The 15,717-nt window shown below is 38.1% G+C and overlaps 2 protein-coding genes across 2 annotated transcripts; one reads left to right on the top strand and one right to left on the bottom strand.

Moving 5' to 3' along the window:
* The first annotated feature begins 6,025 nt into the window (after nt 1-6,025).
* Nucleotides 6,026-13,865, top strand: Snapin (SNAP associated protein). The gene is made up of 4 exons (XM_067280401.1): nt 6,026-6,208; nt 6,374-6,420; nt 6,506-6,624; nt 13,391-13,865. The coding sequence occupies exons 1-4, from the start codon at nt 6,060-6,062 to the stop codon at nt 13,490-13,492; spliced, it is 417 nt and encodes a 138-aa protein (XP_067136502.1). The 5' UTR covers nt 6,026-6,059; the 3' UTR covers nt 13,493-13,865.
* LOC136983606 (uncharacterized) lies at nt 13,747-15,198 on the bottom strand. Its single transcript, XM_067280400.1, has 5 exons — nt 15,011-15,198; nt 14,865-14,936; nt 14,446-14,783; nt 14,330-14,384; nt 13,747-14,047 (listed from the first exon to the last, which is right to left on the bottom strand). Exons 1-5 carry the CDS (start codon nt 15,096-15,098, stop codon nt 13,956-13,958), a joined length of 645 nt encoding a protein of 214 aa, XP_067136501.1. The 5' UTR covers nt 15,099-15,198; the 3' UTR covers nt 13,747-13,955.
* Between the last annotated feature and the right edge of the window lie 519 nt (nt 15,199-15,717).

Genomic DNA, 15,717 nt, shown 5'->3' with positions numbered 1-15,717 from the left:
TTTTAAAGGAACTTTTTAAAAAGTAGGCAGTTGAGTAGCCTAAAAAGGAAGGTCCGGCTGTCTATAAAATTGTTCTGGAACATCAGTGTAAATGGTGATCGTCTAATAAATTTTGGAGCGACTTGTCTCTTGTTTGTAAAAAATATATTTATCCATCCGACGAAAATTAAACAAAAATTTAAATTTAAATTCGTCACCAGAGGGATATATCGGCGTAATCTACATTAAACAGCGCTAATTCTCAGTGGATAAAAGGAGCCGAGATCTCGACGGGATAAGGATGACCTAAAGAAGATGTCGTAAGATTACCATACCAATTTTAAAGATTTTTTAACTTTATTGGTTTTTCTGTGTTTTTTAAAGGAACTTTTTAAAAAGTAGGCAGTTGAGTAGCCTAAAAAGGAAGGTCCGGCTGTCTATAAAATTGTTCTGGAACATCAGTGTAAATGGTGATCGTCTAATAAATTTTGGAGCGACTTGTCTCTTGTTTGTAAAAAAAAAAAAAAATATATTTATCCATCCGACGAAAATTAAACATCATAATATTCATTTTTATATTAATTTTAATTTTCACTAAAGGACGCAAAATACTTTGACAGATCGACTAGCACGTGTAAACAGAAACGTCATACAAATAAAACAAGAGAGAATAGAAACCACATTCCGTTGCCATATTAATTACCAGTGGCGTGCCGTGACATTTGATGACGGGGAAGCTGTGTTTCTGTAAGAAGCCGACTTCCAGGGGCAATCAGTTAAATTGCGCGTCAGTGACGGTCTAGAGCAGGGATGGGCAACCTGCGGCCCGCATTCATATATTTTGCGGCCCGCGACGCATAAAATGTGAATAAATAGATCAATTTCCCAGCTTAAGGAAGTATGCAGCAAAAATGCAAACGTTATTTTTACAACTTATGTATGTGAATAGTTTTTCCCGCAATGAATTTAGTAAAAATTAAAACAAGAACCGGCTAACAGACACATCGAAACTAATTCAAAACTAGCAGTGACGAATATTTAATCAAATATTTCCAATATATTACGTTTACGTCAGTTCCAGAAGCTAAATTAAGTATACCTATGCAAAGTTATAATTATATATGAATAAATAATTCTGATTTACCGACATTTTACATTTTAGTTTTCACTGAAAACCGACTACTAATTTATGTTTAGTTTGTATCATGTATTTTGGTTTATGTATTCTTAGTGTTATGCACCCATAGGAGTAATGCACTTGTGAAGACCCGAATATAATAATAACGAGATTCGATTTAAATTCTTTATTTTTTTGCCAACCGATTTTCGAAAGTTAGGGTTAAATCAAACACAGAAACAAAAAACGGAAAAATACCCGACAAATTTTCTCGTAAAAATTAATCATAAACCTTCGTTCCCACGGTAATACTTCCTTGTAGAAGATGAGTTAACTGTTGAAAAATAATTATATCATGTAATTCACTATTGGTCAAAAAGGACTTCCACCCTTGACGTGCATCGTGAAATCTCGAACCCGAGATCCCGAAATAAAAGGAAAACGAACGATGACGCAAAGCAGAAAAAAGTTTCGACAACTGTCAAGTGATTGTGTGTGTGTGACGTGGATTATCGTCTCCCGCCATTGAAGCCGTCCATCCCATCCATCCGAATCCTTCGATTTGAACTTCAGTCAAATTTGACTTTTATATTCGAGCGAACTCTTGTTCTTCTTAGTAATCCTGAGATTTGTTCTTTGTCAACAAATCTCAGGATTAATAAGGTATTTATCTTCTTCGCGATGTTTTGTACACACTCTCTCTCTCCAGTCGATCGAGATGCGATTTAATAATTCGATTCGATAATAGAAATAATACTTCCAATTATGTCAATTGATGTACAGTCAAACCTGTTTTTATGCGGGGGATAGGGACCGCATTAAAAAAAAAAACGCATTAAAAAAAATCTCACGAAACTTCACGAATGGCTGTAAATAATAGTTTTCGCAACACAATTAAAAAAATAATTTTTTTATGCGGTCAACAGGGACCGCATAAAAAAAGTCTCACATAGAAAATAACTCAAAACCGTACGAAATAGAATTTATTGACAACAGATGTCAGCACTTGACTGCATCGTCTGGTCTATCGTCTGTTTTACATATTTTTGTCCAGGTGGTGTTTTGTTGACTTAAAAAGTAAATTATTTCATTTTTCGCATATTCATGCAATAATATTACTATAATAAATGCATTTATGCTATAATAAGTTTATTTAGCTATAATAAGTCAACGTGAGACATGACGAATCGCACGAGACTAGTCGCCAACTATACCGCACAAATTAAAAATTCGCATTAAAAAAATCGCACAAATAAAAATCGCACATAAAAAGAGCGCATAAAAACAGGTTTGACTGTATTTCATATCAATCCCAAAATAAACGGGTATTTTTTATTTAACTATAGAAGAGTGTGCGTTTCTTCCTCCATTATCATCATCCGGCATCCCACGATTCCGAAAATAACGCGTATCTATCCGCGAGAAATTTGATAGATTGGTGTCAGTTCCTGACGTGAACAGGATCCTACGATCCTCATCCGTAAATAAACATTGACCGTTCGATCCCTAGTCTTCCTTTCGACAAACGAGGTCGGACCTCAAGGTCTTGTGCCGTTAAGAGGTAGAGAAGGTAAGAATCATGTGAGGTTTCCGACTGGGGGCTGACTATGTCAAGAGGGTCGAGCGGTCGCGAAGGGTCGTATGTGGGCGATCGGCACTGAGAGAGACTCTACGGTTACAAGAAACCGTTTATTTGACACGAAAGAAGCTTACAAGATTTCCGCGATCTTGGAAGTTCTAGGTCGGCAGCAGTCTCTGGGTCTTCCTCTCCTTTCCGATATAGTCCCATTTTGAAGTAGTGTCCCTGGGTCGCGAATGGCCTGTTCCCTCGACGACTCCGCGACTCCAGGACGATGCGGTCGACTTCCGTTGATGAAAAGATGTCGATCCGAGGTCGGAGACGGAGACGAAGATGGGCACGAGACACACACACACAACAATAGATCCGTCACTTGGAACTTTCGGGAGAAGAAGCCCTCGCGCCCTTGAATTCTCAGGTTTTATCTGTTTTCCTCCGATTCCACTTTCTGATTGGTCTCTCTTCGTCACATGGTGACAATTCGAAACCTTTCAGGGGCGCGGGAGAGGTCAAAATCGAAGTTTAATTCGATTCCCATTCGGAGATAGACGATCTACGTTTCTCCATTGTTCTATTGTTTAAAAGTTCGCGTCGTTTTCTTTAAGAAAAACTATTTCTAACTTCTATTTTTTTTCCTCTAAAAAAATAATTTTTTCCTAAAAAGAAATGATTTTAACGCGAATTTTAGTGAGGTTCGGACCTATCCAGAGCCTCACAATCATCTTCCATCTCCTACCCTCGGTTAACCTCACACACTTATTCAAATAAAAATAAAAATAAAAATAAAAAAAACAAGAGAGACAACTACACGACCTTTCTCCCATGATAAAAAATGTGTCTGCTAGCGTTATTAAGGTTCGTTCACATCTGCAGACACGGCACAGACAATAGTTTTCACAGAAAACAATCCTCATACCGGTACTCCAATATCCAATATCACTTCCTAAGCCTTTTAAATTTCCGGTACTCCATACGAAAATTAACAACTAATTAACTAACGTTTTCGATCGCCTCCGCGATCTTCGTCAGGTTTTATCGACGGTTTTGAAATAGAATGCAAAAAGAATTATTTCAAAATTCAAACGATCGAACCTCTCCCGCGTGCAATAATTGCGAATGATCTAACATGCAATTAATCTCCCTGATACCATCATAAAAATGCCTCTGTCCCTCCATACAGGAATACTACACTATCCTGAGATGCTACCATTGCGGGTGCATTTCGGATACATACCGCCACGCATATGATAATACGTTGCCATCCTTGAAATTAATACATTTCCCCGATTTTGACGCCTTGTAAATCTCAAGGGTCTCCAAGGCCCTGATGCGGTCCGTGTCGAATGACGTTTTAACGAGGCTGGTTTTATCAAAATCTGCCTTTATCTCGGGGTCGGTGGCGTACATCGACAGAGCGGTGGTGTGTCTTTTTTTGGCAACGTCATATTTGTGTTCCGAGATCCTTCTTTGAACGGACCTCTTGGTAGATCCGATGTATATTAGGTCCCTTTGGGACCTGTGATCCCTTATCGGGACACTATATACTCCTGGTGCTCTTAGAAAATCCGGTTTGTCTTTGGCGTTCCTGAGTAGCGAATAGATCGATTGGGTTCTTGAGTACGCCAACTTGGTGCCCTTCTTCCGCGCTATTTCCTTGTATAGGTCCTGCATACCTCTGTTGTACTGGACCACCGTGCGCCGGTTCGGCCCCGAATTGGAGCTATCCCGTGCCACCGAAGCGCTAAGTGCCGTGTTTGTATTACGGAAGTTACGCGCTAATCTACGGACGAGGCCACGTTTATATCGGGGAAATGTATTAATTTCAAGGATGGCAACGTATTATCATATGCGTGGCGGTATGTATCCGAAATGCACCCGCAATGGTAGCATCTCAGGATAGTGTAGTATTCCTGTATGGAGGGACAGAGGCATTTTTATGATGGTATCAGGGAGATTAATTGCATGTTAGATCATTCGCAATTATTGCACGCGGGAGAGGTTCGATCGTTTGAATTTTGAAATAATTCTTTTTGCATTCTATTTCAAAACCGTCGATAAAACCTGACGAAGATCGCGGAGGCGATCGAAAACGTTAGTTAATTAGTTAATTTTCGTATGGAGTACCGGAAATTTAAAAGGCTTAGGAAGTGATATTGAAATAGTTTTCACATCTACAACCCAGCATGCACAGACGCATTCAGACATACTAGGGAGTGCACGCACTTAAATCATAAAGAAATGTATATTCCCGAACTAATTCAATTAATTTCTCTTGATTCATCATTTTAACCAAGCACTGTATGCGCGTGTCGACGATGGCGTTCATACTAACTGCGCCGACTCCCAGAGTTGTACAGACGCGCCGGCACAGACAAAACATTCTCGCAGACAATGCTGGCCGGCGCCGGCCCGTGTCTGTGTGGACACAATCCGCTCACGCGCGGTATATGTAAATATGCCCATTGAAAATGTATGTAATAATATTTTTACGTCTGTGCTGTTACGTGTCTGCCACGTACGGTGCCTGTAGATGTGAACGAACCTTTATTCTATTATGTCATACTTGATGGCGTTAGTACGACGAGCGTTCTTAATAGAAACCGCCAAATTAAAGCCAAATTGAAAACTCCACCACTCAACGAGATCAAAAAATAAAAATAAGAATATTATGTAAGACGAGATCTATTACCCCCTACCCCTGAGTAAGAAATCGTAAGAAATCCTTGACCCCCACCCACCCCAAAATACCTTACGTAATTTATGGACGGCCCCTAAAGGCAGAGTTATTAGGCCGTAAGCAAGGTAAGTATTGCATTAGCAATAGGTGTCATTTTAACGATTAAAAATTTAAAATAGCTAATAAAAGAACGTAAACAAAACAAAAACAATGAGATCAGAAAATACTACTTTAATTTTATACTTTTGTAACACTTATTTTCATGTAAAAATTTATTATAAATTATGAATAACCGGTTAGGGTAGTAGTCTGCTGCTGTGGAGAATCTGGACGGGTAGAGAAACCCCACGATTTTTCGGCGGGGTTTCTCCAGGGTTTTCTATATACGAATTCGTTCGGTATATCGGGCACCGTCCCTCACGACCCGGCCGCTCCATCGTGAGCTTGGCCGAATCCGCAACGGGCTCAATAAGTTAATTCACTCTAAGGGCGGAAAGAATTTCAAAAAAAATGTGACTGTATTTTAATGATAAAATTTGAAGCGAGAAAAATACTAGAATATTCGTAAAGTAATATTAGAAAAAGAGAGATTTTAACTAAAAAGAAAAAAAGTGATAATTCTTATTAAGAAAGGTTGGCAACCGTACCATTTCCTGATTTTTCTTCTCTTTCTAATATCGACTGGCAACACTATAATAGCGATCAAGATGGAGGATACCGAAAGCACAACTACTTCGATCGACGATAAAACTGACGATTTCGGGGATTCTCCGACTAGAGAAGCTTTAGCGGATGGTTTAATGGGTTTGTTAAGACCTGCCGTCGAACAATTAGATGATAGAGTGAAATCAACAAGGTAAAATACACTCATACTCTGTGTGTCTGTCATTCTTCGGTAGAAGTTACTTTTAGGCCATCTTCATGTCAATATTCTACGTACTAATTACTTAAAGGGTACTTCTACTCATTCTTTTAATTGATGATGTTTTATTTTGAAAGGTTTTTCTTTTGTTTATAATAGAATCACTCAATTAGAATTGAAGCAACAGATAGACAGCTTAGCCGAGGGTAAATTTATTTAATAATAATATTATTATTATTAAGTGATGTGTTATTATGTTTCTGCAATTGCATTTTTCTTGCTTGTTGATAGATTTGAGAAAAATCTCGGAGAGCCAACAAATGCCTTTTGATCTGGATGCGTATGTTAAGAAATTAATGAATGCTAAAAGGAGAGTCATGTTAGTCAACAATATCCTTCAAAATGCTCAGGTAATTAAATATTTAATGCTTACCAATAATGTACTTTCATATTTGAATGGCATCTTGCCCGTCATATAACGTAACGGGGTGCCTGTTGCGGGCAGGGCTTTTGACCTTCTTGGATTAGAGGATAGGATAATTCCCAAAAGATTTCATTTTGACACTGTTTGGACAAATGTAAAAGAACAAACCCACAAACTGTCTTCTTTACATATTAGATTATCATTATTAATTTTTCTATTAGTTTTTCCATTAATATCATTATTACTGTTTCTTTTACCAGTAAATGGTAATTTTTTGATGTATATCTGTAGAATCGATTAGGAATTGATAATCCCAATAACATTACGTGAATGAATACTTTACTACAGTAATAAAATAATTCATTGTCTGTTCTGCGTGTGAATCGTACCAGATATAAATTGACACAGGCTTGCTGCATCAAATTATTGGAACATTTTAACTTTAAACAAATGTATGTATTGCCTAGTAAAGCTACTTGAAACTTTCTTTAAGCAATTTCTCCTTTTGGAAGAAATAGTTCTAGAGTTGTATTGCTGTTTGTAAATGCTATTTTTATATAAACCGAAACTCTCAATGGGAGATGACGTGGAATTGTTGTTGGAGCTATAAAAGATGTAACTTTGGACACAACTGAAGATATCTATTCCCAGTCTAACAAATTATGCAAATATTGTTTGTGGTAGCTGTCTTAAATTTTATTGTCAACATTTCCAAAGCTTGCTGCACGAATGCTGCAGAGGCCAACTTAAAGCAGAGTTGGGGTGTAACTATGCAGACGCGTATCTAGTAGTGTGCTAGCAGGTTCTGAGCAGTATAAACCTACACACAACTATGCTCTTCGAAGCCAAGGACCAGTAAGCGAATATCCCTGGGTCCTTCCCAGATCATCGGGAATTATACCGCCGGAAGTGGGGGTATAGCACTGGCTGAAATTGTGGCCTTGCCGTGTGTCTACAGAGGTAACGGCTGTCCAGAAAGAGGACTGGTTCCAGAGAGGAAGGCCCACAAACAGTATTGCCCATATCGAACGTGCTCGTGTCCACATGGGAGGGCGTGTACCAACAGGTGATCCCATACCTGACGGAATGACACCCTTACATAGGTGACATAAGTCACGATGCTGTCAAGTTAGTCCTCATAGGGTTGGAAGCAACCTGACCCCTCGTATGGATAACCCATCTCCACTGTCATCAATGAGACTTCATTGTTCAGGTTTTTAAAACGGAAACCAGTGATGAAAACTCTCTCCTTTATATCATCGTACAGAATGTAGGGAGCCACCAAGAGTCAGGCCGCTTCCTGGGAAGAATCGAGATTCGCAGGCGCGGTAAGACAATATTGAAAGAATCCAATCCTCAGAGCGTAACCAACGATCTAAAGGCCACCCTGCGAATGAGGGACTGCTTAACCCTCAGCGTAAAACTGTTGGAGAGAATGCTTGAGGATCACATCTTAACGGTGATAGTGACCATTTACCCCCAGTGGGAACCCATAGGGGCAGCAAAAGGCTCGAACCAGACAGAACGGCCTAAAGGACCCTAACACCAAGGAATACGGACCTCCTCTTTATGAGAAGGCAACACCAATCGCAAATAGAAACCCACTCTCCAAAAAGAAACGGGGGAAGAGAGGAGAGAACCCGCCAATAAAAGACGCCTACATCATTAACCAATAAAACCTTTTTCTTTATATTTGGCAGACAACGAAACAAAAGCAAAAACAAACACCAAGGGACCCCATGGCAGAGGCGACGGAGACCTGGAACTTGGAAGAATTAGACATAGACGCGGCTTACGAACTCTTTGGGTGGCATGACGAAGAAGATGGAAAGTTTCAGGTGAACCCAACTGCCGTGCGGCATGCCATTGCACGGATTAGGAGTGCCCCAGACACAGCCTACCCGGAGATGCCAGTCCTGCCCCTGCAGGGAGAGTTAGACCCCGAGTTGAAACAAGAGGTGGAGGAAGCGGCGAGCTACGCGGCACGACGAGCAGACTACCTCCAGGAAAGGAGACTCCTGGCCCAGAGCAGCCAAAATCTCGAGGAAGTGAAAGGATGGGAGCCTCCAAGACCAGAGGACTAGGGAGCTTTTTCCCCTCAGACCCCGCGAGGTGTAGGAAGGGACCATGGGATGCGGGAGCTCTCTCAATGGTTCTTACGGGAGCGGGAACAGACCCAAGAAATTCTCCGGGAACGGGACAAAAGACACCCAGCAGTGGGAAGAGCCAGAGGCCAGTCTCCGAACCCGCGGTGAAACGATTGCCGGGGCGGGGACACCCCAGGGACAGGAGAGGGCGAAGAAGACCGAAGGTCCCGACTCCTGTGTTCTACAATCTGTATTTTCATTTCTTTTTGTTTCTTTGGACATACCATTTTGTAATCTTTTGTATTGTACTCTGTAACTTTGTTCGTCCGTATATATGTTTTTATATTAAACCTTTTTTTTGCTGTATGGTTCGTCTAACAACTAACACAAAAACTGATCTGTTGCGAACGAGAACGGAGATGGTGGTCGACAGAAGTAAACAGAACCCGTCGGGGAGAAGGAAAATAGGATCACTACTTCCGGCAAAGCGGAGATCGAACTGACAGCCGAGCTGCCAGGTAAAATGTTGCTAAGAATTAAGCAACATTTTTAAAAGGTCGGGAGCCCTGTGAAGATCCTAAAATCGCGCCAGGAATTCGATTGTTTACAAGATTGCTACATCGGGAAATTTTGGAAGGTCAATCGGAGCGAAAACGCGTGTCAGGCTACAAATCCGACCGATGTAAAGCGTTTCTTCTAAAGCAAACGCAGCGCGGTAATAAACAATGAAGGGGATGTCGCGGTGCTCGTACAGAAAAGCCGGGATGTAAACAATTAACAAAAAGGGGAGAAAGAAGAGAGACATATGGTCAAGGACACCTGTTAGACCATGTGAGCCCGGGACCGTCTCGAAAGAGGGCGGCCACAGAACGTTTGGCTGATCGGTTTAGCCAGATGTCTGCGAGAGGGGGGCAAACAGTGTAAATTATGTGAGTAGCTGTCAACGTTCGAGCGCCATCCCCGGCCAAACTTGGTTTTCGTCTTGCTTAGAAACAGTAGACTGACCAATCAAGAAAAGGAAAAAGGGACCCAAGACCAATCAAGAGGGGAAGATTTGAGGGAAAATCGTATAAAAACCCCCGAATCAAGGTCGGAAGGGGAGACGACGGAGCTTTCTACCAGGAAGTGAACGACGGGACTCCAAACCGCCACCTACTCCTTCATCGACCCCTCGGACTTTTCAGCCTGACTGCCCCGGGACTTCACCGACGACTTCGACAGCCCACCCCGATCACTGTCATCTGGAGCTCCTGCCACAGACGGTCTAGATCGCATCACATATTATTCTTTTGTAAGTTTGCTTTGATGTTAAAATAAACGGTCATTGTAAGACGCTTGTCATCTTTGCCTCTGCCGCCACCACCCATGTACGATCAGTCCCTGGGTTTTTCCTGGCGCGCAATTAACTTATTGCCACCATATTTTGGCAACTTACAATGTAGTCGCACTCTTACACATGCTCACGTTCACTCTTCCTCACTCACTCACTCACTCACACACACACTGAAATGTCATTTGGCAAAGCTTAAGCAGCTTTGTAAAATGACAGTTTAGTGATCAGGAAATGCACCCAATGCTTGTCTACATAGGCTGTTTCTTTTTCATCCTCTGATGGTCCGTGAAGACTGAGGCATTCGTCTATGTCGAAAAGTACCCATGTTTTTACCTAACTTTTGGTAATACAGTAGAGCGTCGATAAGTGGAACCAATTGGGGACTGGGGTCCTTCCAGTTAATGATTTGTTCCAGTTTCCGACTTTGTACGAAAAAATACATTAACCTGTCCGATGTTCAAATTTTTCTCTGTTGCGTATCGCTTCCTGTTGAATTTTTCTCCGTTGCGTGTTGCTTCGTGTTGAATTTCCGTCGATTTTAAGCCTAACGAAAATTTTTATAATAATCATCGAGGCTATCGTATCGTTAAAAATTATTTCTGCATTTTGTACAAACAAAATAAATATATTAAAGAATATAAAAAACATGAAAATTATACTTTAGAAGTAAATTTAGTATCAAAAACATTCGATTCAGTACGACACAGTCCGACTGAAAATCGTTCCACTTTCCGGCCATTCCACTTACCGACGTTCCACTTATCGACGCTCTACTGTAAATTGATTTGTTATTTACACTTGTCTTTGTTTTATGGACCGTCAGAGGTTGAAAAAGAAATAGCCCTCATATAATGAGTTTGGAAACAATCTGGACCATTATGATTTTTAACTGTAGTTTGAATTGCTGCTTCATTTCTCTATGCATAATTAAGTCTATATATAATTTGGAAAATTTATATTGACCATGCAGTTATAGTACACAGATACCTTGCATATTAATCAAACTCAATTGGATTTAGTTAATATGCAAGGTATTGTTTATACTCTTGATCTATGGAAAAAGTGAAAGTAGTTAATAGTTTGAAATATTTCATCTCTCTAGAATGTTTGGATCAATTCTACTTTATTTCTACAGGATCTTCCAAAAAGAATAACACCATTTTAAATTACCATAATTATATTATTTATTACCCAAGAAGTATGAAATGTACTGTACATCAATTGATAGACGAAATTTGAATATATACTCTATCATCTGCATAGAAATGTCTTTGTCTGCTGCCTCTAGGACAGGGGTCGGCAACCATTTTTTCGTAAAGAGCCAGTCTTAGCATTTCATTTACCAAAATAATACCTACCAAGCTGCAAGTCAGCCACTTGAATTATAAAATATATATTTTTGTAATTGAGCCTAAAACATTTTTTCTTTTTTTTGTTAAAATGAGTTTATTGAAAATGTGGCAATGTGTCTTTCCAAGTCTGCAATAAACAAACATAATCTTTGTTCAAAAGCAAGTACTTCTTTTCCCTTCCCTTGCAGTTTCTCGTTTAGTGTGTTTAAATGTGAGGTCATGTCCACATTTAAACACAAAAATAAGATTATTGTAATCAATCATGATTATTGACCTCAACATATTCAAGAATATTTTGGTTTCAAATAATTTTATTTCTTCAATACAAGCAGCAAATCACGTTAACACCACTCCTTGGGAAAACCATCTTACTTTGCTGTGTAAGAGATCAGAATATTGGCTATTGACTTTGTTAAGACTTCACAAAATTTCCAACGATATAGTGGTCTTGCCATTATTTTGTTCACAATTTGTACAACCAGGTCATGATGTCATTTCTTTCGGAAAGGTTTGTGAACAAAGTGCCTCTCGACGGATTAATCAATGAAAAGAAAAAATGTTGTGCAAAATTTGATTTTTAAGCATAGAAACAAAACTTTTCTTTTCACCTTTCATACTTGGTGCTCCGTTGGTTACAATTGATACTATTTTATTAATATCAATTTTTTTTACTTGTCAAACAGTTGGTAAAATCAAATTCTATATCCTCACTTCGAGTTTGTCTTGTAAGTGGCAGTATCTCAAGTAACTCTCCCTGAGGTCTGTCAGAATCTACTTAACATATTTACAAATAAGTACAATCTCAATATCATTCCCATTGCAAAATTCATCACAGACAATAGAAAATGTTAGTGTTGAATTTAAATCCGTAACCTGCTGACTAGTTAAATCTGCCATATAAACTGTTCTGTCTCTTGTAGTCTTAACAGACAATGGTGTGTCTTTTATTTTAGCAATTATTTTCGTTTTATTTTTAAAATCACAAAAAAGATATTCAGACATTTTAAAAAACAATCTCTCACAAAATGCCATCCGTAAATGACTTTTCCATTTCACTATTTCTAGTGCGACAACATAACTAGCAGTAGTTGAATTATTACTTGATTTTATCCAATTTGTAAATGTACCTTTACTTAAGTTCATCTACTGCTTTTCTTCTTTCTCAGTGTTTTTAAATAAACATGAAGCATTAGCAAAGTGCTTTTGTATATTTGATTTTTTATTAGAAAACTTTTCTTAAAATATTAAACACACTCGGAATCCTGTTAAATTTGCAACCACTGCATAGGATTCGGTCCATTAACTTCTAAATTCTTAATTTTCTTCTACTTTTCTCTCTCTCTCTCTCTCTATTTTTATTTTTTTTTTAGCTATATTAAATATTGCCCTCAATACTAGAAGAAGCTTTTATTCAATATTTTTCATTTGCATATTATAATATTTAATTAACTAAACACAAGTAAATAACAACAGTATAAAACTACTCTACCATGATTGTTCATGTCACCATTTTAAAATTAAATCAGTCAGGAGAAACTGCATTGGCGTATTCGTGATGGTTCATGTCTCTGATTTAAATTTTCCTTACAGTCGCGTGATGTGTCCACAGGTAATATTTTTAGATGAAAGCATAAGGACTATCTATGGACGAAATTGCTGAAGATTCTCACTCAATATTACGACAATATGACACCATCCCTTTTGTTCTTACTCTGATAGTGAAGTGATAAGTACTTAGTGAACTTTACGAGTTATCTTTTTGTTTTATTTTGTTATATGCATATTTATAACTTAAAAAGAGCCCCATTATACATTAAAAGAGCCTCAGGTTGCCGACCCCTGCTCTAGGAAGTACCTTAAACAGTAATGACGACTCTGCAACAGAGAAATCATCTCATGTTCTGCATGATATGTATCACAGAAATATTTGGTTGTTAATGATTTTAACATCAAATTTTAATATTTTGCTTTTTTTTAAAGGAACGATTGAACAGAGTTCACCAGAACGTATCCAGAGAAGCGGCTCGCAGGAAGGCTCTCCTGGAACCGGGATCTCCTCAGATCGGATCGGCACCTTTATAAATTTTTAATTAAATTTCAAGTGAAATTTTATCCAGAAAATTTTGAACAGAGTTTCTATTCTTAATTGTGATAATTTACATTTCTTTATTCAAATTATTGGCGAAATATTAACTACACAAACTGAAGATTAGCAATTTGTATATAATGATTTGTTCATTAAAAAATTTATAATGTGAAAATGTAAATGTGTAAAGCTGTAAAAATATTCACTATTAATTTTTTCTTCCCTGCTAATTTATTATTTGTATATGTAGAAAATTGTGTATTAAATTAATTCTTTAATTAGTTTTGGATATGGTGTAATAAACTCAATTAAAATGTAATTTTAAAAGCAGATTTAATTATTCATTAAAAGAATTTTCACAAATTGAAATTGCGTATTAATTTTGTATTAAACGATGATAAATTTGTAATTTTTTTAAAATTATAATTATCATAAAATCAATATTTCTTTAATTAAAGTTCAGTCCTTCCAATTATCTTCAATAATTTCCTGCTCATCATCATCCTCTTCATCGAAAAATTGAATTTCCGGAACCGAAACGGGAGGAAAAACTGTTTAAAATGAACAATTAACATTTATTGTGACATCATCACAATTCCGGGCTGCAATTTTTAATCACTTAATTTATAAAAAAAAATCACATCACTTCCGGTCTAGACTGGAAGTTCTTATTGTTAATCGGGTCTCCGGCCCCTCGGCGGAGGCCCGATATCCATGTCTGATCTCGATTTTCATTATCTAAAACTCGAGATAAACGAAGGGCTGACGGACGACGGGTGCAATTTGAAAAATTGCAACCCAATGAGAACAATTTAAATTCTAGAATACATTACCTAAACTCCTCTGGATGCAAAATGCTGCGTAGTTTTCGATTACGTTGTAAATTGTCTACCCAAAAATCACCATTTAAAAATGCATCGGGTTAATAATAATTATTCAGTAACCTTACCAGTTTAATAAAATAAAATAAAATTAACGGCAGCAACAATAATGAATAAATTAAGAAAGGTTTGATTCTTTCGATGTTAAAATGGCTCCCCTCGGTTCTGCGAGTTTCGCAGTCGATTTCCTTTTCTAAATAACGTATCCACTCCGATATCAACTTTTGCAAGTGACATAACAATCTGTAAAGGTACACTCGCAAGACGTACCAAGATTTCTGAGCGTAAACCTTTACAAGAGGACCTATCCATTCGATTTGCTGTTGGACGTACGACTGCACGCGTGATGATATTACTTGACAATTTTGCCACGTTGCTATAGATAATTCTTTAATTTGACACCAGACTAAGGATTTAAAATCGGCAAGTTCGTGTTTGAACACCATACATTGTCAAAACTTCAAAGAACGTGCGAAAAGTATAGTACCTTTCTCGAAGCAGGCGTCGCAATCCGATAGTCCGCAACGAGGAGTTCTGCAGAATTTTTCTTCGTATCCGTCTGTCGGAACGTTAATAACATTGTTACACTTCATAAAATACAGAAATTGCTACGAATAATGGTTAAGTAGTTACCGCGAAACCAGTTGGCTTCTACGAAATACGAAGAACCAATCATCATGATTATCAAAAACCAAAATTTTCCGACCCGTTTCGTCTCCATAATGAAACTTTTATTTATTAATTTTATTGTAGTGCAATTATTGTTATTGTTTCCTCTATTATCGTTAATTATTTAAAATATTTCTTTGTTAATTTATTCAAATAGACAAGTATTCGTTCGTATTTCATTCGTATTCGGGCCCCATTGCTCATTGGGCCAGGCCCGAAGTATCTGGGACGGATCACCTGTGAAAAATTCAGTTGCTCGCCCGAACCGCCTTAGCCACGGTTTAAAGTTTATAATAATGAAGTAAATCTAACATAATCAATATACCAAACATCCTTCATCATGAAATTTATTCGTTAAATAGCGGTTGAATTGGGGCATTTCAGTTTTCATACGCTTAAAATATTTCCATGCGCATCCATCGTTAACTTGTAATCCCATTAAGCAGCTAAAATGAAGAGGACCTTTGTCAGTCACAAATGCGAGACCTTCTCCGTAAGACACAATCAAACCTCGATTTAGCGTCATTATTTGTTCGCCTACGAAACTGGCACTAAATGAGCATCTCGAATAATGGGAATAATCTGGAGATTTGGGTCCGAAAACCAATTGTTTGCAAATGCAAATTCATAAATTAGTAGTTCACAGATATCGAAGGTTCTTTAATATTAAT

The sequence above is a fragment of the Centruroides vittatus genome, unplaced genomic scaffold (assembly GCF_030686945.1).
Source record: "Centruroides vittatus isolate TY-2023 unplaced genomic scaffold, ASM3068694v2 contig_884, whole genome shotgun sequence".
Taxonomy (NCBI): domain Eukaryota; kingdom Metazoa; phylum Arthropoda; class Arachnida; order Scorpiones; family Buthidae; genus Centruroides; species Centruroides vittatus.
Note: the sequence above shows the minus strand (reverse complement) of the source record. Positions and strands in the feature narration are given on the sequence as shown.

Excerpts from the sequence above, each read along its gene's own strand:
- Snapin (XM_067280401.1), top strand. The coding sequence starts at position 6,060 with ATGGAGGATACCGAAAGCACAACTACTTCGATCGACGATAAAACTGAC. Across the intron at positions 6,421-6,505 it reads GATAGACAGCTTAGCCGAGG|ATTTGAGAAAAATCTCGGAG; the intron begins GTAAATTTATTT and ends GCTTGTTGATAG. Across the intron at positions 6,625-13,390 it reads ATATCCTTCAAAATGCTCAG|GAACGATTGAACAGAGTTCA; the intron begins GTAATTAAATAT and ends TTTTTTTTAAAG.
- LOC136983606 (XM_067280400.1), bottom strand. The coding sequence starts at position 15,098 with ATGGAGACGAAACGGGTCGGAAAATTTTGGTTTTTGATAATCATGATG. Across the intron at positions 14,937-15,010 it reads AGAAGCCAACTGGTTTCGCG|ACGGATACGAAGAAAAATTC; the intron begins GTAACTACTTAA and ends ACGTTCCGACAG. Across the intron at positions 14,784-14,864 it reads CGACGCCTGCTTCGAGAAAG|TCTGGTGTCAAATTAAAGAA; the intron begins GTACTATACTTT and ends TTAAATCCTTAG.